The 24,570-nt window shown below is 39.6% G+C and overlaps 1 protein-coding gene across 1 annotated transcript in view; it reads right to left on the bottom strand.

The window, feature by feature from the left end:
• OTOF (otoferlin) overlaps positions 1–24,570 on the bottom strand; it is a 177,442-nt gene that overhangs the window by 141,458 nt on the left and 11,414 nt on the right. The window contains exon 2 of the mRNA XM_070947052.1: positions 18,628–18,686. Coding sequence (XP_070803153.1) covers positions 18,628–18,686 — 59 coding nt within the window. The remainder of the gene's footprint in view (positions 1–18,627; positions 18,687–24,570) is intronic.

Raw genomic sequence — 24,570 nt, forward strand, 5'->3', positions numbered from 1 at the left:
ATATTGGGGGAGCGGTGAAAATATTCTGAGTAGGGCAAATAAGAGTAAAATGCAAGACCACAATTTCTGGAATTCTTGTTCAGTTTTTTTTAAAAAATATTCTTCATATTTAACCAGACAAAATACTGACAAATGCTTAAACCAATTACTGTCTTCGTAGCAGTGAAAAGCTGTGAGAACAAAGGGCTGCATCATTGTCATATATTCACTCTATATTGGAGAAAATGCTGCAGTATGCTCAAGCAAGTGTAGCATTCTGGGTGCATTAGCAGAGCTGTGTGTCTGATCTAATGGCTTTGTTGTCTTCATTAAGAGAAAAGAAAGAAGAAAAGTAGGAAAATCATGAACTGATTACGAAAGAAGGCAATGACATCTAAATAACCTTTAAAACAGGCCTGTTCAATCTGCAACCTGCAAGGTGCATGCAACCCTATACTGCTACTGATGTAGCCCCCAAGGTTGTAAACTGTTAACATTATTATGTGATTGTTGAAGGGCTGCGGTGGTGTAGTGGTTAGAATGCAGTACTACAGGCTACTTATGCTGACTGCCGGCTGACTGCAATTTGGCAGTTCAAATCTCACCAGGCTCAAGGTTGACTCAGCCTTCCATTTTTCTGAGGTGGGTAAAATGAGGACCCAGATTGTTGGGGGCAATATGCTGACTCTAAACCACTTAGAGAGAGCTGTAAAAGCACTGTGAAGTGGTATATAAGTATGTGCTATTTTTATATATATAGGTAAAAGTAAAAGTTGCCCTCTCGCGTACGTGCTAGTCATTCCCGACTCTAGGGGACGGTGCTCACCTCCGTTTCAAAGCTGAAGAGCCAGCATTGTCCGAAGACGTCTCCACGGTCATGTGGCCAGCATGACTAAATGCCAAAGGTGCACAGAACGCTGTTACCTTCCCACCAAAGGTGGTCCCTATTTTTCTACTTGCATATTTTACGTGCTTTCGAACTGCTAGGTTGGCAGAAGCTGGGACAAGTAACGGGAGCTCACCCCATTATGCGGCACTAAAGATTCGAACCACTGAACTGCTGATCTTCCGATCGACAAGCTCAGCCACATCCCTCATTTATTTATAAACCACATCACTTATTTATTTATATTATTATTATTATTATTATTATTATTATTATTATTATTATTATTATTATTATTATTATTATTATTATTTCAATGTATATGCTGCCTTTCTCCAGAGACTCATATATATATGCAAGTTTTGGTGTATTCGGGTCTTTTCCCGTGTAAGATTGAGAGTATCTTGGCAACGTTTCGACCAGGTCACACTAGTCATCTTGAGGCTGGTGTCTTCGGCTTCATGCTTGTGCAAGGAAAGCGTGATCGAAGCTGCCGTCTCTCTATAAATACTGTGGGGAGGTATGGGGTGCTGGCTTTGTTGCTGTGAGCAGATTGGTTGCCTGTATTGTTACATCTTGATTAGTTGATGGAGTTGATGTTTGCAGATTAGTCAACTGTTTTGTAACATCCTGTGTGGGTGAGGTCCTTGATGTGTGCCCATTAGTCTTTTGTGTTTTAACGACCTGGGTAATGGGTTGTGTGGTAGCATCCTGAGCTCTATTGTTGTGACATCCTGAGTCCTGTGCTGCAACATCCTGGGTAGTTGACTGTGTTGTGACATCCTGAGCTTTGATGTTGTAACATCCTGAGTTCTGTGATGTATTGTCTTGAGCAGATGGCTGTGATGCAACATCCCGGGCTTTGGTTTGGCTCCGAGTCTGAGGTCTTGTCATGTGCTCATGGCGTGTGTTAGTTTGCTTTGTGTGGGGATCGGGTGGGAGCGCAGCAGCTGGCGATGCCGCCGTGGTCCGGCCCCTGGACGGTGGTTGCATTTCATCTATGGGATGGGATTGGGTTTGAGTCTGGTGAGGATGATTGGTGGTGGCGTCATGTGTTATCCTGGGTCTGGTGTCAATGTTTGTGGCTGGAGCTCGTTTGTTGACTAGCGCTAGTTTCCAGATGTCTGGTAGGCAGGAGGTATCGTCATGTTTATTCATGTTATGCAGGTGTTTTTCTATTTCGATGGCTTCCATAATTATTCTCTTGTTGAAGCGTTCAGTTTTGGAGATTAATTTGGTTCCTTCAAAATCAATTTCATGTCCTGTTGTTTTAAGGTGCTGGAAAAGGGAGGAAGTCTTTCTTCTTTTCTGACTGCGTTCTTGTGTTCTGCGATGCATGCATTTATTCTCCTATTGGTTTGTCCAATGTATGTGGCTGGGCAGATTTTGCATGGTATTTCATAGACTCCTTGGTTTTCTAGCTGGATCTTTTCTTTGAGTTTTCTTAAGATGTTGGCTATTATTTGGTCAGGGCAGAAAGTTGTCCTGATGTTGTGTTTGTGGAGAATTTTGCTGATTTTATCTGTGGTGCCTTTGATGTAAGGGAGGAGGGCGATGCCGTTGTCCTATTCTGTGTCTCGGTTCTTGGGGGGTGTCTCCCTTTGGATTAAGTTGGTAATTGTGTTTCTTTGGAATCCATTAGAGATTAATACGTTTGTGAGAGTGTGTAATTCAGTTTTTAGGTGGTCTTTGTCAGCTAGGCGTTTGGTTCTGGAGATGAGAGTCTTGGCTACGGAGTTGATCTGTGCAGGGTGGTGATGTGATTGGGCGTTTAAATAGCAGTTTGTGTGTGTTTTTTTTCGGTAGATGGTATGTCCTAGGGAGCCATCGGGTTTTCTGTAGACTAGGACGTCCAGAAAGGGGAGTTGGTTGTTAGCTTCTATTTCCATAGTAAATCGAATTTTGGGGTGTTAGTTGTTGAGATGTGTGAGGAATGTGTGAGGAATATATATATATATATATATATATATATATATATATATATATATATTTGTTTTCTCAGGTTTTCGCAGGTGTTTGTATGTAGGTCTTTGGTTATTCGGGTCTTCTCCCACGTAAAATTGGAAGTGTCTTGGCGACGTTTCGACGAAGTCTCATTCGTCATCTTCAGGCTGGTGTTCTCGGCTTCGTGCTTCCAGGAAGCTCCTGGAAGCACGAAGCCGAGAACACCAGCCTGAAGATGACGAATGAGACTTCGTCGAAACGTCGCCAAGACACTTCCAATTTTACGTGGGAGAAGACCCGAATAACCAAAGACATATATATATATATATATATATATATATATATATATATATATATATCACATAGCTATATATATATTAGCTATATTATATATTTTATATGCAGCCCAAGACAATTCTTCTTCACTTAAAGCCAAAAAGTGGACACCCATGCTTTAAATTTTTAAAGCAATAATAAACATTTATGACCAATTCCCATGAACCTATCTCAGTAAAAAACCATGCATGTTTAATGTGTTGAACAACAATTCCCCTCATTCCCAACTGTAGTTCTGCCTGAGAGTGTTGGAAAGACTGAGTATGTATCTACAGCTTTCATCAATAACTTTGGTAAACAATAATGGCATTCGTCAACAACATCATAAATAAAGTAGGAGTGTATACTTCAGGAAAAAAAGGAATCCCATCTAGTTATCCCAAGGGACTGGGGCAGCTTTCAGAAGCAATTACACTTCTTTTGAAGCCATTTACAAGTTGTTCATAAGTTCTTCTAAAGACACAACATGCAGAAGTTTCCATTCTGAGCAACATGCATTAAACGTGATATGAGAAACAACTACACCATTAACTGGGATGCTTCCATCAAATTCAGTGTAAGAATCTGCAATTAATCAACACGGCAAAAATCTATCAGAAGAAAACTGAAACTTTCTCCTTGAATGTAATGCTTGTAGTGAAGGTCATCTGAAGCTAAAAGGTCCCTGTGGAATTATTACACACAATTATTATATAAACACGCAGAGAAGTGGAGGGGAACAGAAGTGAGCCTCAAACAATCTGTATATTTCTAATTTATTTAGCATTTCTGTATAATATAAAAGAGTCTGGACAAAAGGTATACCGCAGAACAAAGATACGTAAATATTATGTTGCAATATTTTCAGGATCAGACTCAATAAGATTAGTGAGAGTTAGAGGTTTGAATATATTTTCTTTTATTTACAGCAGGCATTCTATATTCACTGAATATTCTCAGATAGAAGCAATGAAAAAGATGTGGACAGCTCCTTATATGTACAATGGGAGGAGCTAGATGTGGGAGTGGTGAATTATGAATACATTAAGGAGTGAAGAATAAATTAACCCCTGATACCCCGTTCATATACTATTTATACATTGGAGAATAAGGCATTTACATCTGACATATTATATGTTGGGAGACATTATTCTCCAACTGTAGTAGAATGTGCATTTTTAGTCAAATTAGTGTGGCTTCTACATGGAAATTAAACCAGGATATTTAATAGAAAATCCCAAAATATCTATTATCCCTGTGCCTTATTTTATGTTCTCCACCATCAGAAAATGTGGTTATGGTTTCTTGGTTATAACTCGGTAGAACCAAAGCAAATAGCTCTGAAGATTAGCTTCATTCTATACACCAGGGTTTGGCCTTTCTTAATAGATGATTATACCATACAGCACATTCCTTCTGCTTGTCAGGAACACCAGAAATGACAATAGATGGACCCTCTTAGCACCAAAACATACCTTTCATTGACCCAATCTCTTAGTTGGCTGTTCATTTTTCTTAGCAATATGGACCAATTCTGTTTAAATATTTATTTCACACTGACTGGGTAGTCTAAGAATCCCATAAACATCTAGCCCATCTTTTTAGACCCCAGTCATGGGATGCAACAAGTATCCTAATCTTCTGTGGATTAGGCACATATTTTTATATTTTGTACATATAGGTTTTTAAATATTGTCTTTGTATGTATTCTGCGCTGCCCAGTTACATATTTAAGATGGGTGGCTATAGATGCTTTCTAAATAAAGGTTTGAAGTTTTAGCTGGCATACCAAACAACTAAAGTGGCAACATACTTTTTGGTTATTTCCTGGCTCTTCTGAACTCTTTCTCTCATATTCCCAAATCTGTAAATATTTGACTACTGCTGTGGGTGGAGAGTCACCATATTCAACCATCTCAGATTTCCACAATACCTATGGTGTCACCTAATGGTTTCCATGAAATCCCAAAGTATATTGCTCAGGCCAGCATTCTGCAATGGCTCTTCTCCCCCAGAATGGTATTGTTTTTTAATCCTATTTAGAATAGAATAGAATAGAATAGAATAGAATAGAATAGAATAGAATAGAATAGAATAGAATAGAATAGAATAGAATTTTTTTATTTGCCAAGTGTGATTGGGCACACAAGGAATTTATCTTGGTGCAGACGCTCTCAATGTACATAAAAGAAAAGATACGTTCATCAAGAATCAAGAATTTTTGATATGATATAGTGGTACTACTGGTAGTAGTACTTGGTGGTACTAGTATATTGGTACTCGGTGATCAGTATGTTTTAAGATTTGAGTAATAGGCTCATACCAGGATAAACACCAAAGAGCTTTATTAAGCATAATTTAAGAAAGCTACAGAATAAATGCACACCACATGTCTCTTCTACTTGTCCAGACCCTCTTAATCAGGGGTGTCAAACTCAAGGCCCATGGGCCCGATCCGGCCCACGGGTGCTTAAATTTGGCCCATGGGACTGGCCTGGAAATAGCAAAGGACCAGCCCGTGATGCCTCTGGCAGCCAAACGGGGCACCTGGATGCCCCCCTGCAGCACTTTGCCAGCCAAAACGGGGCACGGGGGAGCCACATGAGCCCCCCCCCCACACACACCCCGTTTTGTCTAGCAGGGTATTGCAGGAGGCAACAGTCCCGTCTCCCTTCCCCCCCCGGCAGGCCCAGGGGGGAAGGGAAGAGGAGAACTACAATGCTGATCCAGCCCTTGAAGAAATCCAGTTTGACACCCATGCTCTAAGTTCAACTAGTTAGTGTGCAGTGTCTTCCTGGATCTTCTGGTCTACACTAAAATTCAAAATACTTGGAATATCTTGCCATTTTTATACTTTTCCATAACATAGGGGGCATAGCTATGCAAATCATATTTCTTGCCAGGCGCTTGGATTCTTTGAATAACTACCAAGGACATCCCAATTAAGATATTGTCCTTGGCATTCGTGTACTTTTATTCCCACTCCAGATAGGAGAAGGAACGTTATCTATTTGTACCAAGAGATCGTGCAGATGCAAAGTTCAAAATATAAATGTAGAATCGAAGAGGATTTTAAAGTGGGTATTTAGTGAAAAGCAAATTATAATTTTATAAGGCTTATTATGTAACCCTTTTGTGAATTCAAGTGTAAGGAATTTAGAAAATGTTATATGTTCAGAGAGAAAAAGTGGATCACGGCATTACACCTTCACATCATTTCTTCCTAAATAACGCTGCATACTTCTAAAAATAAACCAGGGAGAGAAATGGAAAATCCCAGCTCCATCAAGTGTATATTATGACTACACCATCTATTGCTTTCCAGAATTGTTCAGGATGACTTCAGCAGAATGCCCACCTCTGCAGCAAACATACTCAACCATGTCACAGACACAGATGCCTTAGCAGTCAGACCTCTCAAAGAAAATGCCTCAGAAACTATCCAACTACTAATCCAGTATTCTGTAACAGAATCTGGGATCCTCAGTAGGCAAATGTGAGATCAATGTGTCCTCTATTCAGGTTTGCAGTGAGCCTGCTCACAAACAATAAGTCATGTATGATTTTCAATGGATCAAGCATGCATATTCCCTGAGACTCCAGGATTGCATGCAGAACTCAAACTCTGGATGTGTTCTCCAGGAAGCTCCTTCAACAGTTGCCCTCAAGCAGAATGTGTTAATGTAGCAGGAGGGAGGAATTGCTCAATATGTGGGGAGTAATCTTAATGCTTGAAATTAATTAATAACATGAATGTAGATGAAATGAAGTTCAGTTTAATTTTTGAACCAAGTCCAGTGCCCTACTGTCTTCTTTACACTGTCCCACCTATAGGCATCCCACTTAATTGATTATATATTTTATTTATTAAACAAATATATTTAGTTGCCCAACTCATACTTAGCTGACTTTGGACAGCATTTAACACATTTTAAAAATCCATCCTACAATAAATGGACAAAGGTGATTCATGGCCCCCAAAGTTGCCTGGCCCTGGTAGCGAGGTTGGCCTTTGCCTGTAATGAGAAGTTATCTTTATGAAAAAGCTTCACTTCTTAGTGGTGAATAACCACATTTTTCTGGAACCATAACATACAGAAAAGCAACAGAAAACAAAGCCACTCTGGTGTTATGGCTGGCACAGGCTGGCATTGTGCCTGCTACCCACAACAAAGTAAAACACAGAAAATCAGCTGGCATCTCCCTAGTAACCACCCATGCCTTCAAACAAGATATGGATTTTTATAAATTGAGAGTATAATGATGTTTAATGTTAAGGATGCCTCCAGCATCATCACTTCTTACATTATCAAGTAAGAAAAAAACTTCATGCTGCTCCTTCACCTTTGCTTCCTTAATTATTTGGTTCCTAATAAGAGAAAAGACAGAAGAAGTCATAGGGAAAGTACAAGAGGAACAGAAGAAAGGATACAACTTTGTAAAAGTTTAGTAAAGAATTGGAACTATCGCTACATGACAAAAGTCTTTCCTGGGCCATACTTTTTTTCCAATTGGCTTTTTTGTGTGTGATCTTCTAGCTGAGTTACTCTGAACACAAATAATACTGGAAGACAAAGAAATCTAGCATCTAATACAGGATAGATAGTGCCACCCCACCCCTCTCTATTTCTTCAGTCTATAGAGCCTTCTGCAACAGAACATAGCAATCAGTGGTGCTACCCTGTTCACCCTGGATCAGGCGAACTGGTAGCGGCGGCGGCAGGAAACTCTGCCCACCCGCCCAGACGTCATGCGCAGAAGCATCATGCACCCACGAGCGAACCAGTAGCAAGCGAAATTGAAACCCGCTACTGATAGCAATGCACTATTACAACCCTATTTTAAAAACACTCCCAGTAAAATAGGTGCTTTTTGTTTGCGCCAATTTCTCTCTAACCTCCAACCCTTCTTCCAAATTAAAAGGGGCCTCCATTTCATTCTTCCCCTCTCTAGAGGTTTCACTGGACTGGAGGGCTTAGCTTTTCTGGCTCAACAATATACTGTAAGAAACAAACTATGGCATATGGTCACAAGGAATTGTTTGCTCCTGCTTTAGTAAGTGTTAATGCAATTGTAATTGAAGCTGATGTGGGTCCAAACACAACACACACATTTATGGATACAAACACAACACACATACTGTACACGGTCTCCAGGGAAATGATTTATTTACTGCAGTTGATTAAAAACATCCATTAGGGTGTTTTCTCTGACATGTTCCATTAGCATTGTTTAATCACACAACTTTTGCTTGCTCATCATTCACTATTAAGAGGCAAGAAGCAGGGTCCTTTAATTCTTTGGTGTAGTGCAGGATACCTACAAAGTTTAGTCTGGTTTGCAGAAAGATCCTAAACCATATTCTGGGGACCATGTGTACATGTGAATACTGTAAATGGTTTCCATTTTTAGGTGGTTTCCAAAATGTAACTAGTATGTCTGAATCTGTTAATAGAATGCAGCAATTTTATTACCACATATGAAATCTGGAGGCATATGACAATCCTGCTGTATTCTACCATGCCATATGCATAGATACTGTATATTGCTTAAACAAGGTTCTCAAGAAAAGAACTCATGCTGTACTTTACTTCCAAAGAGTTATCCTGAGGGGTTATATTCCAGCTTGATTTTGTTTCCACCATGGTGACTGCAGCTCAGCATTAACAATTGGCTTAATTGAGACAACTTAAATGTAGTAAACCACAGTATGTGTCATCATGTTTTGGAAATTTAGCCATTAGTTAGCATATTGTATAAGCAAAACAATTGTGGCTTATTAACCTAAGCTTTAGTGTGATGGTATGATTCCAGTCTTTATGTTTTCTGTTGAAAATCCAGAAGCAGTTTTCCAAGGCTGAAGATCAGTACAAAATGATGAAGAAGAAGGCTGGGGGAGTGTAAAGGAAGAAAACAATATAGATTATCTAAAAAGTAGTGTATACTGTATTTTAGTGTTTGTATTAGGAACAGTGGGGGAAATTCTATCAAAGGTAAAAGGAAATATTCCTTTTTTCAGATGGATAGAAAAGGAAATAAGTCACTGTGTGTATGTATATATGTATATATAATAATAGAAATTAGTCAATAGACGAAGTTGTGTACTGTATATGTAAATTTGTTTTTGATTAAGAGAAACTTGTATGTTTTAAATGTTTTTAAAGAATGAATAAAGTTTTGTTTTAAAAATTTTTTTTAAAAAAAGAAATATTCCAATTATCCAAGTGGTGATTTCTTTACAGATAGACACAACAAGAGTTCTTGCCTCTGAAAAAGTTTAACAATTATATGAGTTTATATACTCAAAAGAGCCTCCTAAAGTCAAACTCTCAGTTGCTTGGCAACTAGCAGGCAGCAGAGCTTAAAAGGATTAACTGACAAACCTAAGAAGCCACCTCCAATTAATTCATGAGCTAATATAAGTTTCCTTATATTAAAGAAACAAACAATAGTCCAATCAGGTCTATGACAAGTCAGCACTGTCAATACTACAACCTCACTGTAGTAAGGAGACCAAAAGTACAGAGCTCTTTTCATCCCAGGAGTTACAACCTGTCCCCCGTGAAACCATGCCATTTTTGGAAGACCACAATCACCTTGTAAATATGAATAACCTCTCACTAATGAGCCTAGATCTCCATCATTTATAATGCCTTCTACTTCTTTCTAAATTCAGTCAGACCTCACACCCTGCTCCTGAATAGAGGCTTTGCTTATTAATTTATTTGCTTGATGGTCAAAGAACAAAAGTTTGAGATCATAGAAGTGCATACAGGAGACTGTTCAATCTTTAAATAAAGTGAGAAATAAATAAAGGGCCTTTTTCAATTTGGAATTCTTTTCTAACAGATTTTTGGCCAATGACCTGCTTGTTCTCCCATGCTTTTTAATTTAACTACCAAGACCTACCTACCTACCTTCCTTCCTCCCTCCCTTCCTTTTCTCATAACTGGTTTATATTGTTTTCTTCTTATTTGATATTTTGTATATTGTTTTTGTTTTATTTTTGCAGTATTGTATGCTCCGGAAGGTCCTGGCTGTAATTTGGCAATACAATAAATACATGAATAAAATAAAACAAATAAAACATAAACAAACCCACTAAGTTTGAAAACTTCTCTGAGAAGGTCTTTTTTGCTGCTATCCAGAAAATTAAAAAAATCAGGATTCAGACAACTCTGAGGATGCCAACCTGTGGTGAGTTGCCCCCGGTTCAGACCGGTTCGCAAGAACCGGTAGTAAAACCGGTGGGAGGCTTCACCCACTGACCCGGATGTCATCAAAGTTGATCTGTGCATGCGCAGAAGCTTTGCATTGTGCGAGTGCGATGCGAACCAGTAGTAAAGGTAAGTAGAACCCATCCCTGATGCCAACAGCTACTAGAGCTCTTTCCTCATTGGTATAGCTGAAGAGATTCACAAAAGAAAGCTTTAGCCCACAACATATAGTAGCATACATAAGAATCAATGGATTTTTGGAGGCATACCTTTTGATGTCATCCTTGCCAGCAGATTTATTAATAGACTGTAGATGTGACTGTAATAGTACCCTACATAGATCAAGCACTGACATTCTCTTTTTTGCATGCCAGATTCGCCAGTTCAAAAAGCAGTTTCAGTAAGGATCAGAAGCCTTGAGAATTAATCCATGCTATTGTCTGCTATAAAATTTCAAAACCTATTGTGTCTCCTTTGGGCAATCAAGTGACAATAGAAAACAGAAGCTTCCTGCACCAATAAGTACTTACTATCATCTCAGATGACATGAGAATAGAGATAGAGAAACCTAAAAGTAAAGATTCATATGTTTGAGTGCATGGTTTTGATTCTAACTCCCAATCAATGAAGTTCTCCTCCAAATGTTTAAGAGCACCTATTATGTTTTACTGAGGCAACCAGAATACGCACGTTTTAATGTAGGAGATACCTTCTGGATTCAGAGTTTGGAGAATGACAGGCACCCAGGCAACTAGGAGTTTCATGAATGAATCTGTTTGAATCTCATGAATGATTTAGATTCATGGATGATTTAGGATCTTTCTCTGCCCAATCTGCCTCACTATGGGGATAAAATTAGGGAACATACTCATGTTCACAGAAAAAAAGCAGAATATGCAATAACAATGTGTTGTTTTTTTTATATTTTCCACAATTCATAGAGATTATTTTTGCTGGAAACAACATTGTTATTTCTAAGATTTACTCAAGAATAAAAAAGCACTTTCCATTTCTTGAAATGGTTTTTATGGCAGAAATGACATGTCTTGGTTAAGGCTCTCTTGCCACAACTGTGGTACACCAAGGCAGCCTGTAATTCTCACAGCCAATGGCATCCTTATTGGTCTGAATCCCAGCAGGCAAATGTTCCGTTTGATCCCATCATGTGGATTTATTGACCTAATATTCAGTGCTCAGAATAAAGAATGGGATTTAAAGCATGTTTGAATGTTAGGAGGTAAAGAACTTTCCCTGACAGTTGTTTTCACAAAGATACCTTTACACCCTTATTGGCATTTCCTGTACCTTCAATTCATCATTAAAAATTTAGAGTGACAGAAAGGGTGTTTCCTATACTTCTAATATGGTAGTACAAAGCCTTTTATTCCACTCCAATTAAATATTCAGGGATACTTTATCTTATACATTTTCATAAAAATGTCTCAGAATATTCAGGAAACATCTGCTTTGCAGGTATGGGATGCATTAGTTTCTTCCATACTGATTTTTGAAATTCTGCCTTCTCCATGGCACAATTAATTCTAAGATGCACCCTCAACTCAGCTTCAGCAATAGGACATTATAGAATTTGCTACTTGTCAAAGAATGTTCTTCAAACCTTTATTCCTAGCCTTATTTAAATATTTAACTCAGCCAAGAACTGCAGATACTTCATACACAAGGGTCTGCTGTAAAATGATTGTAAGCAAGGAAAGACAAAAACACACCTCAAATAAAGCAATTAATTGTTGGTGTGTATTCTTTGTCATGTAGGGACGTGGTGGCTCAGTGGCTAAGACACTGAGCTTGTCGATCAAAAGGTTGGCAGTTCAGTGGTTCGAATCCCTGGTGCCGTGTAACGGGGTGAGCTCCCGTTACTTGTCCCAGCTTCTGCCAACCTAGCAGTTTGAAAGCACATAAAAAATGCAAGTAGAAAAATAGGGACCACCTTTGGTGGGAAGGTAACAGCGTTCCGTGCGCCTTTGCCATTTAGTCATGCCGGCCATGACCACAGAGACATCTTCAGACAGCACTGGCTCTTCAGCTTTGAAACGGACATGAGCACCGCCCCCTAGAGTTGGGAACGACTAGCACATATGTGCAAGGGGAACCTTTACCTTTACCTTTATTCTTTGTCAGACTTTGGTCTAAAAGTGGCAAAAATGTCTAATATTGTGCTTGATTTTGTCCAGACACTTTTCATCCAAGTATCTCATATACAGTTTGAAGATTACTAGCTTCAAAGACTTTGATCTGTTATAAAAACACAATAGGATTAATATTTTAAATAATCTGATTATGCATTTACACATTGGATGAAACAAATCAGAAAGCCCCTTTCAGGTCTGGTGTCAATTAAGATAAGTAAATCTGACAAAAAAGGACAATGGAAATGATCCCATGGGGCATTATAAAAATCTAATTAAGACTCTGAGAACAAAGACTACATCAGCTCTCTGCTCAGTTTCCCAAAATGACAGTCTACTTATCTGTGTATTTTCTTTCTCCTGTACTGTAAAATGAAGCAATCTATCAGAAAAAAAATATTTTATGTGAATCTCACAAATGACTCATTGTCCTTGGATTTTAAGTAGAAGGCGGTCAAGTCCCCATTTAATCTTTTTAAATTTTATGTACATTATAAAATGTATATAACACATTTTAATCATTTTAAAATGGTTATCTCATGCTGTTTAAAAGTTCTTTGATATATTCCTTATCCTCAAAGAGAACTGGCCATTGAAATAAGCTGAACTCAAAATTAGTTTGTAAAGTATGCAAAGCAGGGGTGCTATTCAGCAGGTTCTGACAGGTTTTGGAGAACCGGTAGCGGAAATTTTGAGTAGTTCGGAGAACCGGCAAATACCACCTCTGGCTGGCCCCAGAGTGGGGTGGGAATGGAGATTTTGCAATATCCTTCCCTCAGGAGCGGGGAGGGAATGGGGATTTTGCAGTATCCTTCCCCTGCCACACCCACAAGCAGCACCACACCCACCAAGCCATGCCCACAGAACTGGTAGTAAAAATTTTTGAATTCCACCACTGCCAAATATAGAGGCATACCTACATTCTGCCTAAGCATGTAACCCTTTCAAAGAAAATCCAAAGATGATGACATTAGTGGAACATGGATGAAATACTTAAAGACAATACACCTTCGCTGGGAACATCCTTCCTAGTTTGCTTCTTAACCACAACTGACTGTCTTTATACAGTGTATTAAACTGTAAATCGTATGTATTTACACACCATAATGGCTCAATTTCCACAATACACCAAAGGCAAATAAATCACATTATCGTTCAGCATGACATGTTTAATTTAATGACAACTGTAGATCCCCAAACTGAGAAACAAACTTGAACATCCCAGGATATGTGAACTAACCCTGATTAGTTCACAGCTATTTGGGACCTCTGAAAAGGCTTCATAGAAAAAGACAATGGAAGAAATGGAAGATGATTTCATATAAGAAAATTGCAGGGTGATAATTTCCCATGCAACAAATTGCACTGCATGTGCACCTAGTCAAAAGCACTGACATGTAATCCAAATTTCTCCTTCCAAACATTGGTTCTGAAGATTGCAGCTGAGTAAAATTCACAAAGAAAAGAAACTCAGTGGGAAGCGTGGGAGGGAAAGGGAGAGAAAGAAAAGAGGGAAAAGGAAAATGTAGGTGGGGAAGAGGGAGTCTACAACCTGAGCATTTTAATGGGTATGTTATGAGAGGGAGGCTGTTATGTAAGGCTTGCAGCATCCTGGTTTATGTAACAACAGAGGAAGACACAGCTTTGCAGATTTAGGGGGATAAATGGTGAGACCAGCACCTAAGAAATTCTCTACAACTTCACAGGCAGTTTATGATAACAGACAAGGCATACACCGAGTTGAGCGATAAGGAGGATTGCCCTAGGCATCATCTCGGGATTATATCCAGAATGTGAACAAAGAAACTTCTCTGCAGCATAAACAGCTTATATTGCTATACATAACTCCAGGCAGCTCATATACAGCAGAACATTAAAATGCAGGACTTCCAGGTAAAAGAATGTAATACATTCAGTAGTGACTTGAGCCAAGGGTGTCTTTTTTTTGCTTTAGAATAAGATTAGCAACTTGGATGCATAAACACAAGGCAGTCATAAACTCTTACCACCTACAGTACATCCCCAAATTAACTAATGTCCTCAAAACATTAGTTAAAAAACACACACAAACACACAACTAATGACTGAAACTTCACAAGCACCTATGAGAGGATGACTAGAGTCTCATAAAATGAGTGATCTCATGAGTAATTTTGGAAGGAGACTCCAAGCCATTGTGCAATGATGAGATCACAGAAGAGCGATTAGAACTGGAAATAGTTGCTGGCCGCAGAGATCAACATAGATGTTCGCAGAGGGATCAAGAGAGAAATGGCAAAAGCAGTATTGCACCAAACTCCACTCCTTTTGTAATGTGCTGTGATGTGGCGGCAGGGGTGAAATGCTCTTGGTTCAGACCGGATCGCCCGATTCGGTAGCGATGGCGGCGGGTGGTTCGGAGAACCGGTAGCAAAAATCCCTGCCCCCCCCCATGTCCAGCTGAGCCATGTAATCATCAGAGGCTGTTTTTTTTACTTTTAAAAGCATTTTTTCCTGCAACCTCTTCGGCTGAAAAACTGCTTTTAAAAATAAAAAAAAAAGCCTCTGATGATCGCGCGGCTCAGCTGGGATCGTCAGAGGCTTTTAAAAGGATTTTTTTCTGCAACCTCTTAAGATTGTAGAAAAAAATGCTTTTAAAAGCCTCTGGCAATCCCAGCTGAGTTGCCTGATCGTCAGAGGCTTCTAAAAGCATTTTTTTCTGCAACCTCTTAAGATTGTAGAAAAAAATGCTTTTAAAAGTAAAAAAAAAAAAGTTGGCCATGCCTACCCAGTCACATTACCTCCCCCCACCACCAAGCCACGCCCACAGATCCGGTAGTAACAAATTTTACATTTCACCACTGTGTGGCAGGCAAATATAAAAGGCACCAAAGCTGACATTGTGATAATGAGACATTGCTTTGATGAAAACGCTGTAGCAGGTCCTGGCCAAATTTGGTTTGTGTTGGAAAAAAGCTAACTGGAGTTGGATCCTCTTAGAACTTGGTAGAAAACTGCCAGAAAATCCTGAAGTTAAGAGCTAGGCAGGGAAGTAAAAAAAAAAAAAAAAAATACACACACCCAGAAGAAGGCAATGGAAACAGCATTTCCATTTTGCTACCAGTAAAACTTTGTGAACAAGTTCAGGAGCCATAAGGACTTGATTTATGAAATTATCTACCATTTTATATATCTCACAGGATGGTACCTCTCCCATTGAAAATTAAAGACTGATATGACTTTATACTACAAACCAGCACATATACATTTTTATCCTTGGGTCACAGAACCTCTGAACCTCTTTTTAGCTGGGAATCTCATTCACTGCTTCCTGAATTCTCAATCCTGCCCAATCCTGCCCAACCAAAGGCACTGGGATCAGGCTGGGCAATGGGGAAGTTGCAGAGAAGCTGCACTTCATCCTTCTTACTTCACTTAGCATGACTAACATTACTGCTTATATATTGGCAAAGTGGGGGTGGAAGATTGACACCCTGTTGCCCCCAGAGAGTTCTGTCATTTTTCAAAGTGATGTCTAACAATCAATGAATTAGCATATTGTACAACTTGATATATTTAAAACATATACTTTGTGCTTTGGAACTGTAGTGATCCAAACCGATTAAAGTAAATCAACTGCGGAAACTAAAAATCAGTTAATTCACAAAGTATTATTGTAAAATACCCCCCAGGCCCAGAGGCATAGAATTACAATGTATGCTTTCTATCCAGATTCCTATTTTTGCTGGAGGTTAAGAGTGAAAAAGTTTAAAATCTATGTTTTTATTTATTTAATCATATTTGTATAGAAGCCCATTTCACAGGAAATGACTCATAGAGTTGGACGTTGTGATTGAGATCATCAAGTCCAACCATTTGCAAAACCATATTCTGCAAAGCGCTCTTATCATTCGTACTTAATTTCTGACCTTTAATCAGACTCTGCTTTCTTGTAAATGTAAATCCATTATTCAGTATCCTGCACTGTGGAACAATAAAGAACAGGTCTTGGCCTTCTGTGTGACATCCTTTCAAGAGTGCTATCACGTTCCTTCTTGGTCTTGTCTTCCCTTGGCTAAATGTACTTAACACCATCTTCATAGAACTCAATCTCTAGTCTATTGAGCACTTCTGAAAGGATGGTGCCCATAACTTCACAGAGTTTTCAAAGGGGGTTCTGAGCAAAATAGGCTACAGTAGAATAATTTCTCCTGAAGATTTTGAAATGCATTTATTACAGCCACATCACACTGCTAGCCCATATTCAATTTGTAATCTCAAAGGTGCTTTTTTCAAGAAACAACTGGACTTTCTGTTTTTTTCTTTGAAGATATTTCACTTCTCATCCAAGAAGCTTTTTTTTTTTTAAGCACCTTTGGGACAACCATGACTGAAGTGGTTCTTCAGAGCTGAAGAAGCTTCTTGGAAGAGAAGCAAAATGTCTTCAAAGAAAAACCAGAAAGTCCAGTTGCCTCTTGAAAAAAACACCTTTGGGACAACCATGACCTGGATGATTGAGAATCTCCATAGACATTAGGCAATCAAGTAATGTTTCAATATTTTTTTGAAAGTGTTATTACCAAGCCCCTAATCCAGTGGTTCTCAACCTGTGGTCTGCAGACTGCTGGGGGGGAGGGGGCATGGTGTCATCATAGGAGGTCCACAAAGGCCTGAAGAAATATGATGGTTTAAATCTTGAGTTAAGTCTTGGGGGATCCATGGCCACAAAAATTATTTAAAGGGGGTCTGTGGTGAAGAAAAGATTGAGAACCACTGCCCTAATCTATTCCTTTCAGTTTTGTGAGATAATTCAGGCAAGAAACACATCCAGAAGTACTAGCTCTAACTTTATTGTAAGCATATATGAACAGAATAATGCATATCTGAAAGTACTTTTCTCCCTCTTCATTTTTACAGTCCAAAAAACCAGGGAAGATCCCTAGTTTTAATTTTGATTAGTTTGTTGGGGTTTAGCACATTCCATTTAATTGAAGAAAATGGGTTATTCAATTATCAATTTAAACATCTGGATAATACCTGTTGTGGCCTGTCAGCCACTGGCTCCTTCAGCAGCCAAATCAGAGGAGGAGGAAGTGTGGGAGTCAGGATCAGCAGCAAGGTAACCTGACAGCTCCGAGGGGGAAGAGGGAATGGAACTGGCAGAGAGAGAGAGAGAGACAGAGGCGGAGCCTGGGCTGTCCGTCAGTCCTCAGATGGAGAGTTAACAGCCCCCAGCTCTGGGTGTGGCTGATGAAGAAGAGGAGGAACAGCTGGGTCCATTGCCTGACATGTGGATGCACAGAAGGCAGAGGAAAGGAGAGCAGTGGAAATCCGTGGGCCAATCCTTGGGAAGGAAGAGCCACTGCTGCTAGCGAAGCCCCACTCTAGCTCTGGGGATAAAAGGCAGGAAGCAAAGATGAATAGATGTGGCAGACAACTATTCATCTTCCAGATGGATGGACTTGTTAGGCTGCAGTGAGAGAGAAGCTTTTTGCTGGGGCTGCCAGCACTCCTAATAAAGGAGTTAAGTTAACTTCAGAGGTTTTGTCATGTTTGGGGGGCTGGGTCAGAAGAATACCTTCCTATTGAAGTATACTTCTTGAATAAATCCTTTTTTTTTAGTTTGCCAGAATCATTTAAGGAAATTGGGTTTTTCTTCTTGATTATAGTAGCTGTTTTATAAATGGGGAAGTCCTTCTTTCACTGTAGCCATTTTTATCCACACCCTAGTCTCTGTATATGCCAATTGGTGCAAAAATGGAGACCTCTAAGGAAAAGGTATGTGACCCTCCAAGCTAACAATATGCACACTGTGTCTCCTATCCTTAGATCTACTATATGTAGACTGAAATCATCTGGATGATCACTAGATGGCAGCAAAGAATCTGAATTTTCTATATTCCTTTGTCACATCTAGTGATTGCTGGGGTTCTTCAAGACCAGATCTTGTAGATATTCAAGACTGTTTGTTTGTTTGTTGTTTATTTATCATATTCATCATAGTCTTCCATCTCTCAAGAGAGTGACTTGCCTATATACTGATGGAGCACAGTTGCCAAAACAGAATACAGAACAGCTTGTTTGCAGGTCTGAAGTAGTGGGAGAATACAAAGGTGCCACAATTCATAACCTTTCTCCAATTCAGAAATTCCTTCCTTACCTCATCAAATGAAGCTTCATTCTCACAGTTCTCAAGCACTCGAGTGTAGAATGAAAGACCTGCAAAACCCAAAGAGAAAATTATTTTTAATATTAATAAAATGCCTCAGAAATATAAAGCTGATCATTAAGAGTAAAAGAAGGGCATCTAAAAGGACTGTGTCATATTTTATATCCATGTGGATAAGGTAGAATTAATTTATCAGGTGGGTATGTTTTTCATGCAATTAATTATCTGCATAGAAGCCAATGCAACTATAGGAATTGTCAAGTCGTACATTTGTTCTGTTCTGTCCCCGTCCCACACACGCACCCCCACAGACACCCCGGAGTTAATAAGCCACACAACAAAGTCTTTGAAGATAAAGCTGGCAGCAACCCAGTGGCTAGCTGCCAATTCAGACTTTACTCACACAAAACAAAGATTAGACTGCAAGCATTCCGATAAAGCAGGCAAAGTTTCAGCAATACAAGGATTAGTCCAAATGCAGTCCGACAAGGCAGGCAGAAGTCCAGTAACACAGACATCATGGATTATTTCTAGTTTTTGCTCATCACAAACTGAACCGGCCACCACACCCACATTTATATCCTGTGGGGTGTGGTCCAGTGACTTAGCTAATCTCTGGCATGCCTTCCCCTCTGCTGCACACGCTTCTCCCTGCGCCGCTATCGAGGATCCAGCCAGCACTTATCTCCTTCGTCGCTGTCCACCTGTGGCTGTGGGGACGTGCTTGGCTCAGGGCCTATCTCTTGGCCTTCGGTGTCCTCCGGAGGCATTGCCAGAGAGGAGGGTCCTGGAGAGGGAGGCCTTGCCAACTCCTCTCCCTCACTCTCAGAGTCTGCATCTGTCAATAGCCCAGGCTCAGGCAACGGAGCCACAACATGTTCTGAGTCAGGGGAAAAGCTGGAATTCTCCATTATCTGCAGCTTCTATTATTCGGATGACAAACAGGAGATCTCACACCAGCCATAAAGCCTAATAGTCACTGGTTGCATTTACATAATATATTTTATATGGTTACCAAATAACATTATCCTGTTTATGGATTTGCATGATATATTTACTGTAAGAATGAAACAAACACATGGACTATTTTTGTCTGACTTACTAGGATACATAAAGGAAAGTAAGATTATCCCTAACCAAGCGTAGCATGTTTTACGCATGCAGCAGCTAGGTTTTCAGCTGATCTCATTAAACATTAAGATTGTCTTACTCTTTTTCAATGTACCTAACCTCATTGTAACACCCTTAATTTTATGATGAAATGATTTATTTTGTCACTTTAAACCCAGTCAGTCTCATTACTTAATTCCAGAGCAGAGTTGTAAGCCTAAAAATATACACAAACTCTCTTCAAATATAGATGATTTTATAATCCTCGATCATATTAATTTTTCACTTACTAAATTTATATTCTACCTTTCCTCCAAGAGCTCAAGGTGATTTCCATGGGGATCCCTCTTCAATTTACCTATGCAACAATAAACCCGTGAAGTAGGTTGGGCTGAGAAAGACTGCCTGGCCTAAAGTTCCCCAGGATATTTCCATAATTAAGGGGGACTTCAGCCTGGATCTTCTGAGTCTTTGACTAATAGTTTAGTCACTACACTATACTAGTTATTCCTGACACTTTATTTTACTATAAAATAAATACACAAATTTTATTATTATTTATTATTATTTAGATCTTCCAAGACAATATTGGTCAGAAAAACATCAGCTGAAGAATTCTTATAACAGGGCAAACAACGTTGAGCCATATGGACAGTTCCCTATCTGAATGTCCTCTAGATGTGTTTGATATAGAGCCCATAACTCTCAGTAACCTAGGACATAGTTTAGTCTTTGCCACTTCTGGAGGGCTGCTAAGGAAGGCTAAAGAAATTTTCTGGAGGACCCATACACAAAATGGGACCATAGAATCATAGCACTGGAAGCAAATTAGAAGTATTAGAAGTCTTCTAGTACAACCTCCTGCTTAAGGCAGGAGTCCTTATGTCATTCCAACACTGCAAGTTTTTAAGAAGAGATTGGACAACCATTTGTCTAAATGGTATAGGGTTTCCTGCCTGAACAGGGGGTTGGACTAGCAGACCTCCAAGGTCCCTTCCAACTCTGATATTCTCTTCTCCTCTCTTCTCTTCTCTTCTCTTCTCTTCTCTTCTCTTCTCTTCTATTCTATTCTATTCTATTCTATTCTATTCTAATTCTATCCTATCCCATCCCATCCCATCCCACCCCACCCAACCCCACCCCACCCACCCCACCCCACCCCACCCCACCCCACCCCATCCCATCCCATCCCATCCCATCCCATCCCATCCTATCCTATCCTATCCTATCCTATCCTATCCTATCCTATCCTATCCTATCCCAGACAAATGGCATCTAATCTTTTCTTGAAAACTTCCAGTGATGGAGTACCCACAACTCCATGAGGCAAGCTGTTCCACTGATTAAACATTCTAACTATCAGGAAATTCCTCCTTATTCCCAGGTTGAATTTCCCCCTGACCCATTGCTTCTTCTCCTGCCCTCAGGTGCTTTAGAGAATAAATTGACCCCCCTCTTCTCCGTAATCAGCCTTCAGGTATTGAAAGACTGCTGTCAGGTCTCTCCTAAGCCTTCTTTGTTTGCCTCCCCCCCAACCCCCCCAATTCCTCATACTGAAGTATTATTATTCAAGCTCGCTGAGACTCCTCACTTTATTAACAGTAATACAAAGAGTGATCCTCCTTCAGTCCATTAACTATATCAGACAATATAGTCTGCATTTGGGGGAATGGCTATATAAGTTTTATATCATATATCTATTTTTCTCCTTCCTGATCAAATCATAACCTAGTTTGGTACACAATTCACATTTCTTTAAAATGCAGTGACATGTGACTATAAAGTCTTGAAAGAGCAACTTTGATGTCCTTGTTTCTCAAGCTGTAGATTAATGGATTCATCATGGGTGGAACAATGGAATAAAAGGTAACGGTAAAGGTTCCCCTCGCACATATGTGCTAATAGTTTCCAACTCTAGGGGGCGGTGCTCATCTCTGTTTCAAAGCAGAAGAGCCAGCGCTGTCCGATGATGTCTCCGTGGTCATGTAGCTGGCATGACTAAATGCCAAAAGCGCACGGAACATTGTTACCTTCCCACCAAAGGTGGTCCCTATTTTACTACTTGGATTTTTTACGTGCTTTTGAACTGCTAGGTTGGCAGAAGCTGGGACTAGTAACGGAGGTCATCCTGTTACGCGGCACTAGGGATTCGAACCGCTGAACTGCTGACCTTTCGATCGACAATTATTGTAATTATGAAATTATATTATTGTAATTATCAACATTATTGTAATTATGAAATCAAGATGGCATTTGGATTTTTCTGTAAGATTTGTGTATACAGATTTTCCCATTGCTTGGAATTCTTTTTTATTCATTTCATCTCCACCCTATTTGATTAACTCATTTTCTGGGCGAAAAGAAAACATTAAACAAAGGAGCCTAAATATACAATGGTGAGAGCCTATAAAAACTTGACCCATCAAACACCTTATGAAGGGAGTAAAACTATCGAAGAAATTGTTAATCCTGGAATGACACATACAAGGGAAGATGATAACATGGAATTTACTTTTCATCTACCCTTTTCTTTGATCTCTACATTTTCAGTTTAGCAATAGAGGAAAATGTTATTAAAATGCTAAAATATATAGCCCCAATTCCCAATTAACTTCCGTGGAAGGCTAGCGGCCCTATTATTAAATCTGCCTCCTTCTAGAAATAAAATATGCTTATTTTCAATTTTATTGTGTTGTGTAACATAGTGTGGCAGAATTTGTTGTTGTTAATTACTTTTTCTCTCAGTTTAAAATTCAAATATAGCTAGGGAGATTATAAAATAGGAAACCTTGATAATTGCACCATAGGATTGCAATCGCAGTTTCGCTTATATAAGATTTGGTTAATTAAAAAAGGAAAATTATTACTTCACTAGGTTCAGGCAATCATCTCCTCATTTACACATATAGATCCACTCTCTGGGAGCACTCGTGCTGGTTGAAGCAAAGAAACCTAATCTCCCAATTAGGTTTTCAATCACTTCTCTATGAAGCAAGCTGGTATTGTTGTAGGTGTTGTCAGTAATAGTAATACTGAAGAAGTCTCAATCATTTCAAACAGTATGGGTAGCCCTCAACTTACGACCTCTTGTTTCCAAGTTATAAGAGCACTGGAAAAGAAATGACTTATAACAGATCCTCACACTTTTGACTCTTGTCGCATCCCCATGGTCACATGATCAAAATTTGGGTGCTTGGCAACCAGCATGTATTGACGATGGTTGTCGCATCTGGTGTCACATGATCAATCAGTAGCTGGCTTACGACAAGCAAAGTCAGTGGAGGAAGACGGATTTGTTTAATGACTGCATGATCTACTTAAGAACCAGGGGTGAAATCCAGCAGGTTCTGGCAGGTTCTGGAGAACCGGTAGCAGAAATTTTGAGTAGTTCGGAGAACTGGCAGCGGAAATTTTGAGTTGTTCAGACAACCGGCAAATACCACCACTGGCTGGTCCCAGAGTGGGGTAGGAATGGAGATTTTACAATATCCTTCCCACAGGAGTGGGGAGGGAATGGGGATTTTGCAGTATCCTTCCCCTGCCACATCCACCAAGCCACACCATGCCCACTAAGCCACGCCCACAGAACTGGTAGTAAAATAAATTGAATTTCACCAGTGTTAATAACCACAGTGATTCACAATAACCATGGCCAAAAGGTTGAGATTTACATACTTAGTAATTTTGGGGGGGGAGAAAGGGAGGTCATGAGGGCCTCTTTAGAAACTGGATTGATGAAACAACCAAGGCATGCTTATCGTATCAGTAGATCAGTGAGAAGGAACCAGATGTTTTCCATTTCTCCCCCTATTCTTAAAGTATCCCACTTTTAAATTCCTATGGGGATGTTTTAATAATGCTTTTTTTTATTATTCCATTCATCCTGCTTGAAGATCATTTCAACATGTGTCTTCTGAATGTGCAGCTGACTGTTTCTGATCCCTACCTCCAGGGAGAAAGCCAGCATGGTTTCATCAGAAGGACAAAGGTGCCAAGTTCTCCAATGACATGAGAATCTAGGACTCTCTTTAAATCGCACATTTAATCCACCCTCATCCCAATAATTTCCTCCTGTATGTTACCTTGGTAAACTGACAAAAGCTTTATAATGCTTAAAAGAAGCAGTGTGGATTTCCCTTCTCTTTGAGTCCATCACTGCTTTCTAACCAGTGCCCCAGGAGAAAGGGAAGGCCTGGCACAGTCAGGAGGCATCCCAGCATTGAATTAATATGCATTTGTGAATTACATATAAAAAAGATGATCAATGACTTCATTGGCGTGGATCGATTTCAGCAATTTAGTACTGTTGAAAGGAACCTAGATTAAACAGCAAAATGAAACACACACCAGCAACTCTGGCTGTTTCCAGACAGCTCTGTACAGTATGCAATATTCGAAGTGCATTGTGTGATTTCATCAGGAGTGCCATGTTTTGGCCTATCTTTGAGCTTCCTTTTGCCTGTTTGCAATCATTTGTTTAGACAAAAAGACCTGGAAAAACATTCTGACAGAGGATTTTCTCAAGGACAGCAGCAAAGTCTATCACTGTTTCTCTTTTCCTTGTCCCCCACTGAAAACCACCTTGAGTTATATATAAAACTAGCTGATAACCCAGTGTTACCTGGGTATTTATTTATCCCAATCCTGTATTAGACAGGGAACAGCCTTTCTGGTGATTATCTGCATTAGCAGGCACCTCCACAACAACTTGCCCTCTTTGCTTGAAGCTGAGGGGCTAAAAAAAAAACCCCAAACATCCTAGGGCCTAGGGTGTTGTTGTTTTTTTAAGAACCAATCCCCCTTGCCAGAGAGAGCCCCCTTGTG

The sequence above is a fragment of the Pituophis catenifer genome, unplaced genomic scaffold (assembly GCF_029215685.1).
Source record: "Pituophis catenifer annectens isolate HBS135680 unplaced genomic scaffold, rPitCat1.0.hap2 SCAF_1, whole genome shotgun sequence".
Classification (NCBI taxonomy): Eukaryota; Metazoa; Chordata; class Lepidosauria; order Squamata; family Colubridae; genus Pituophis; species Pituophis catenifer.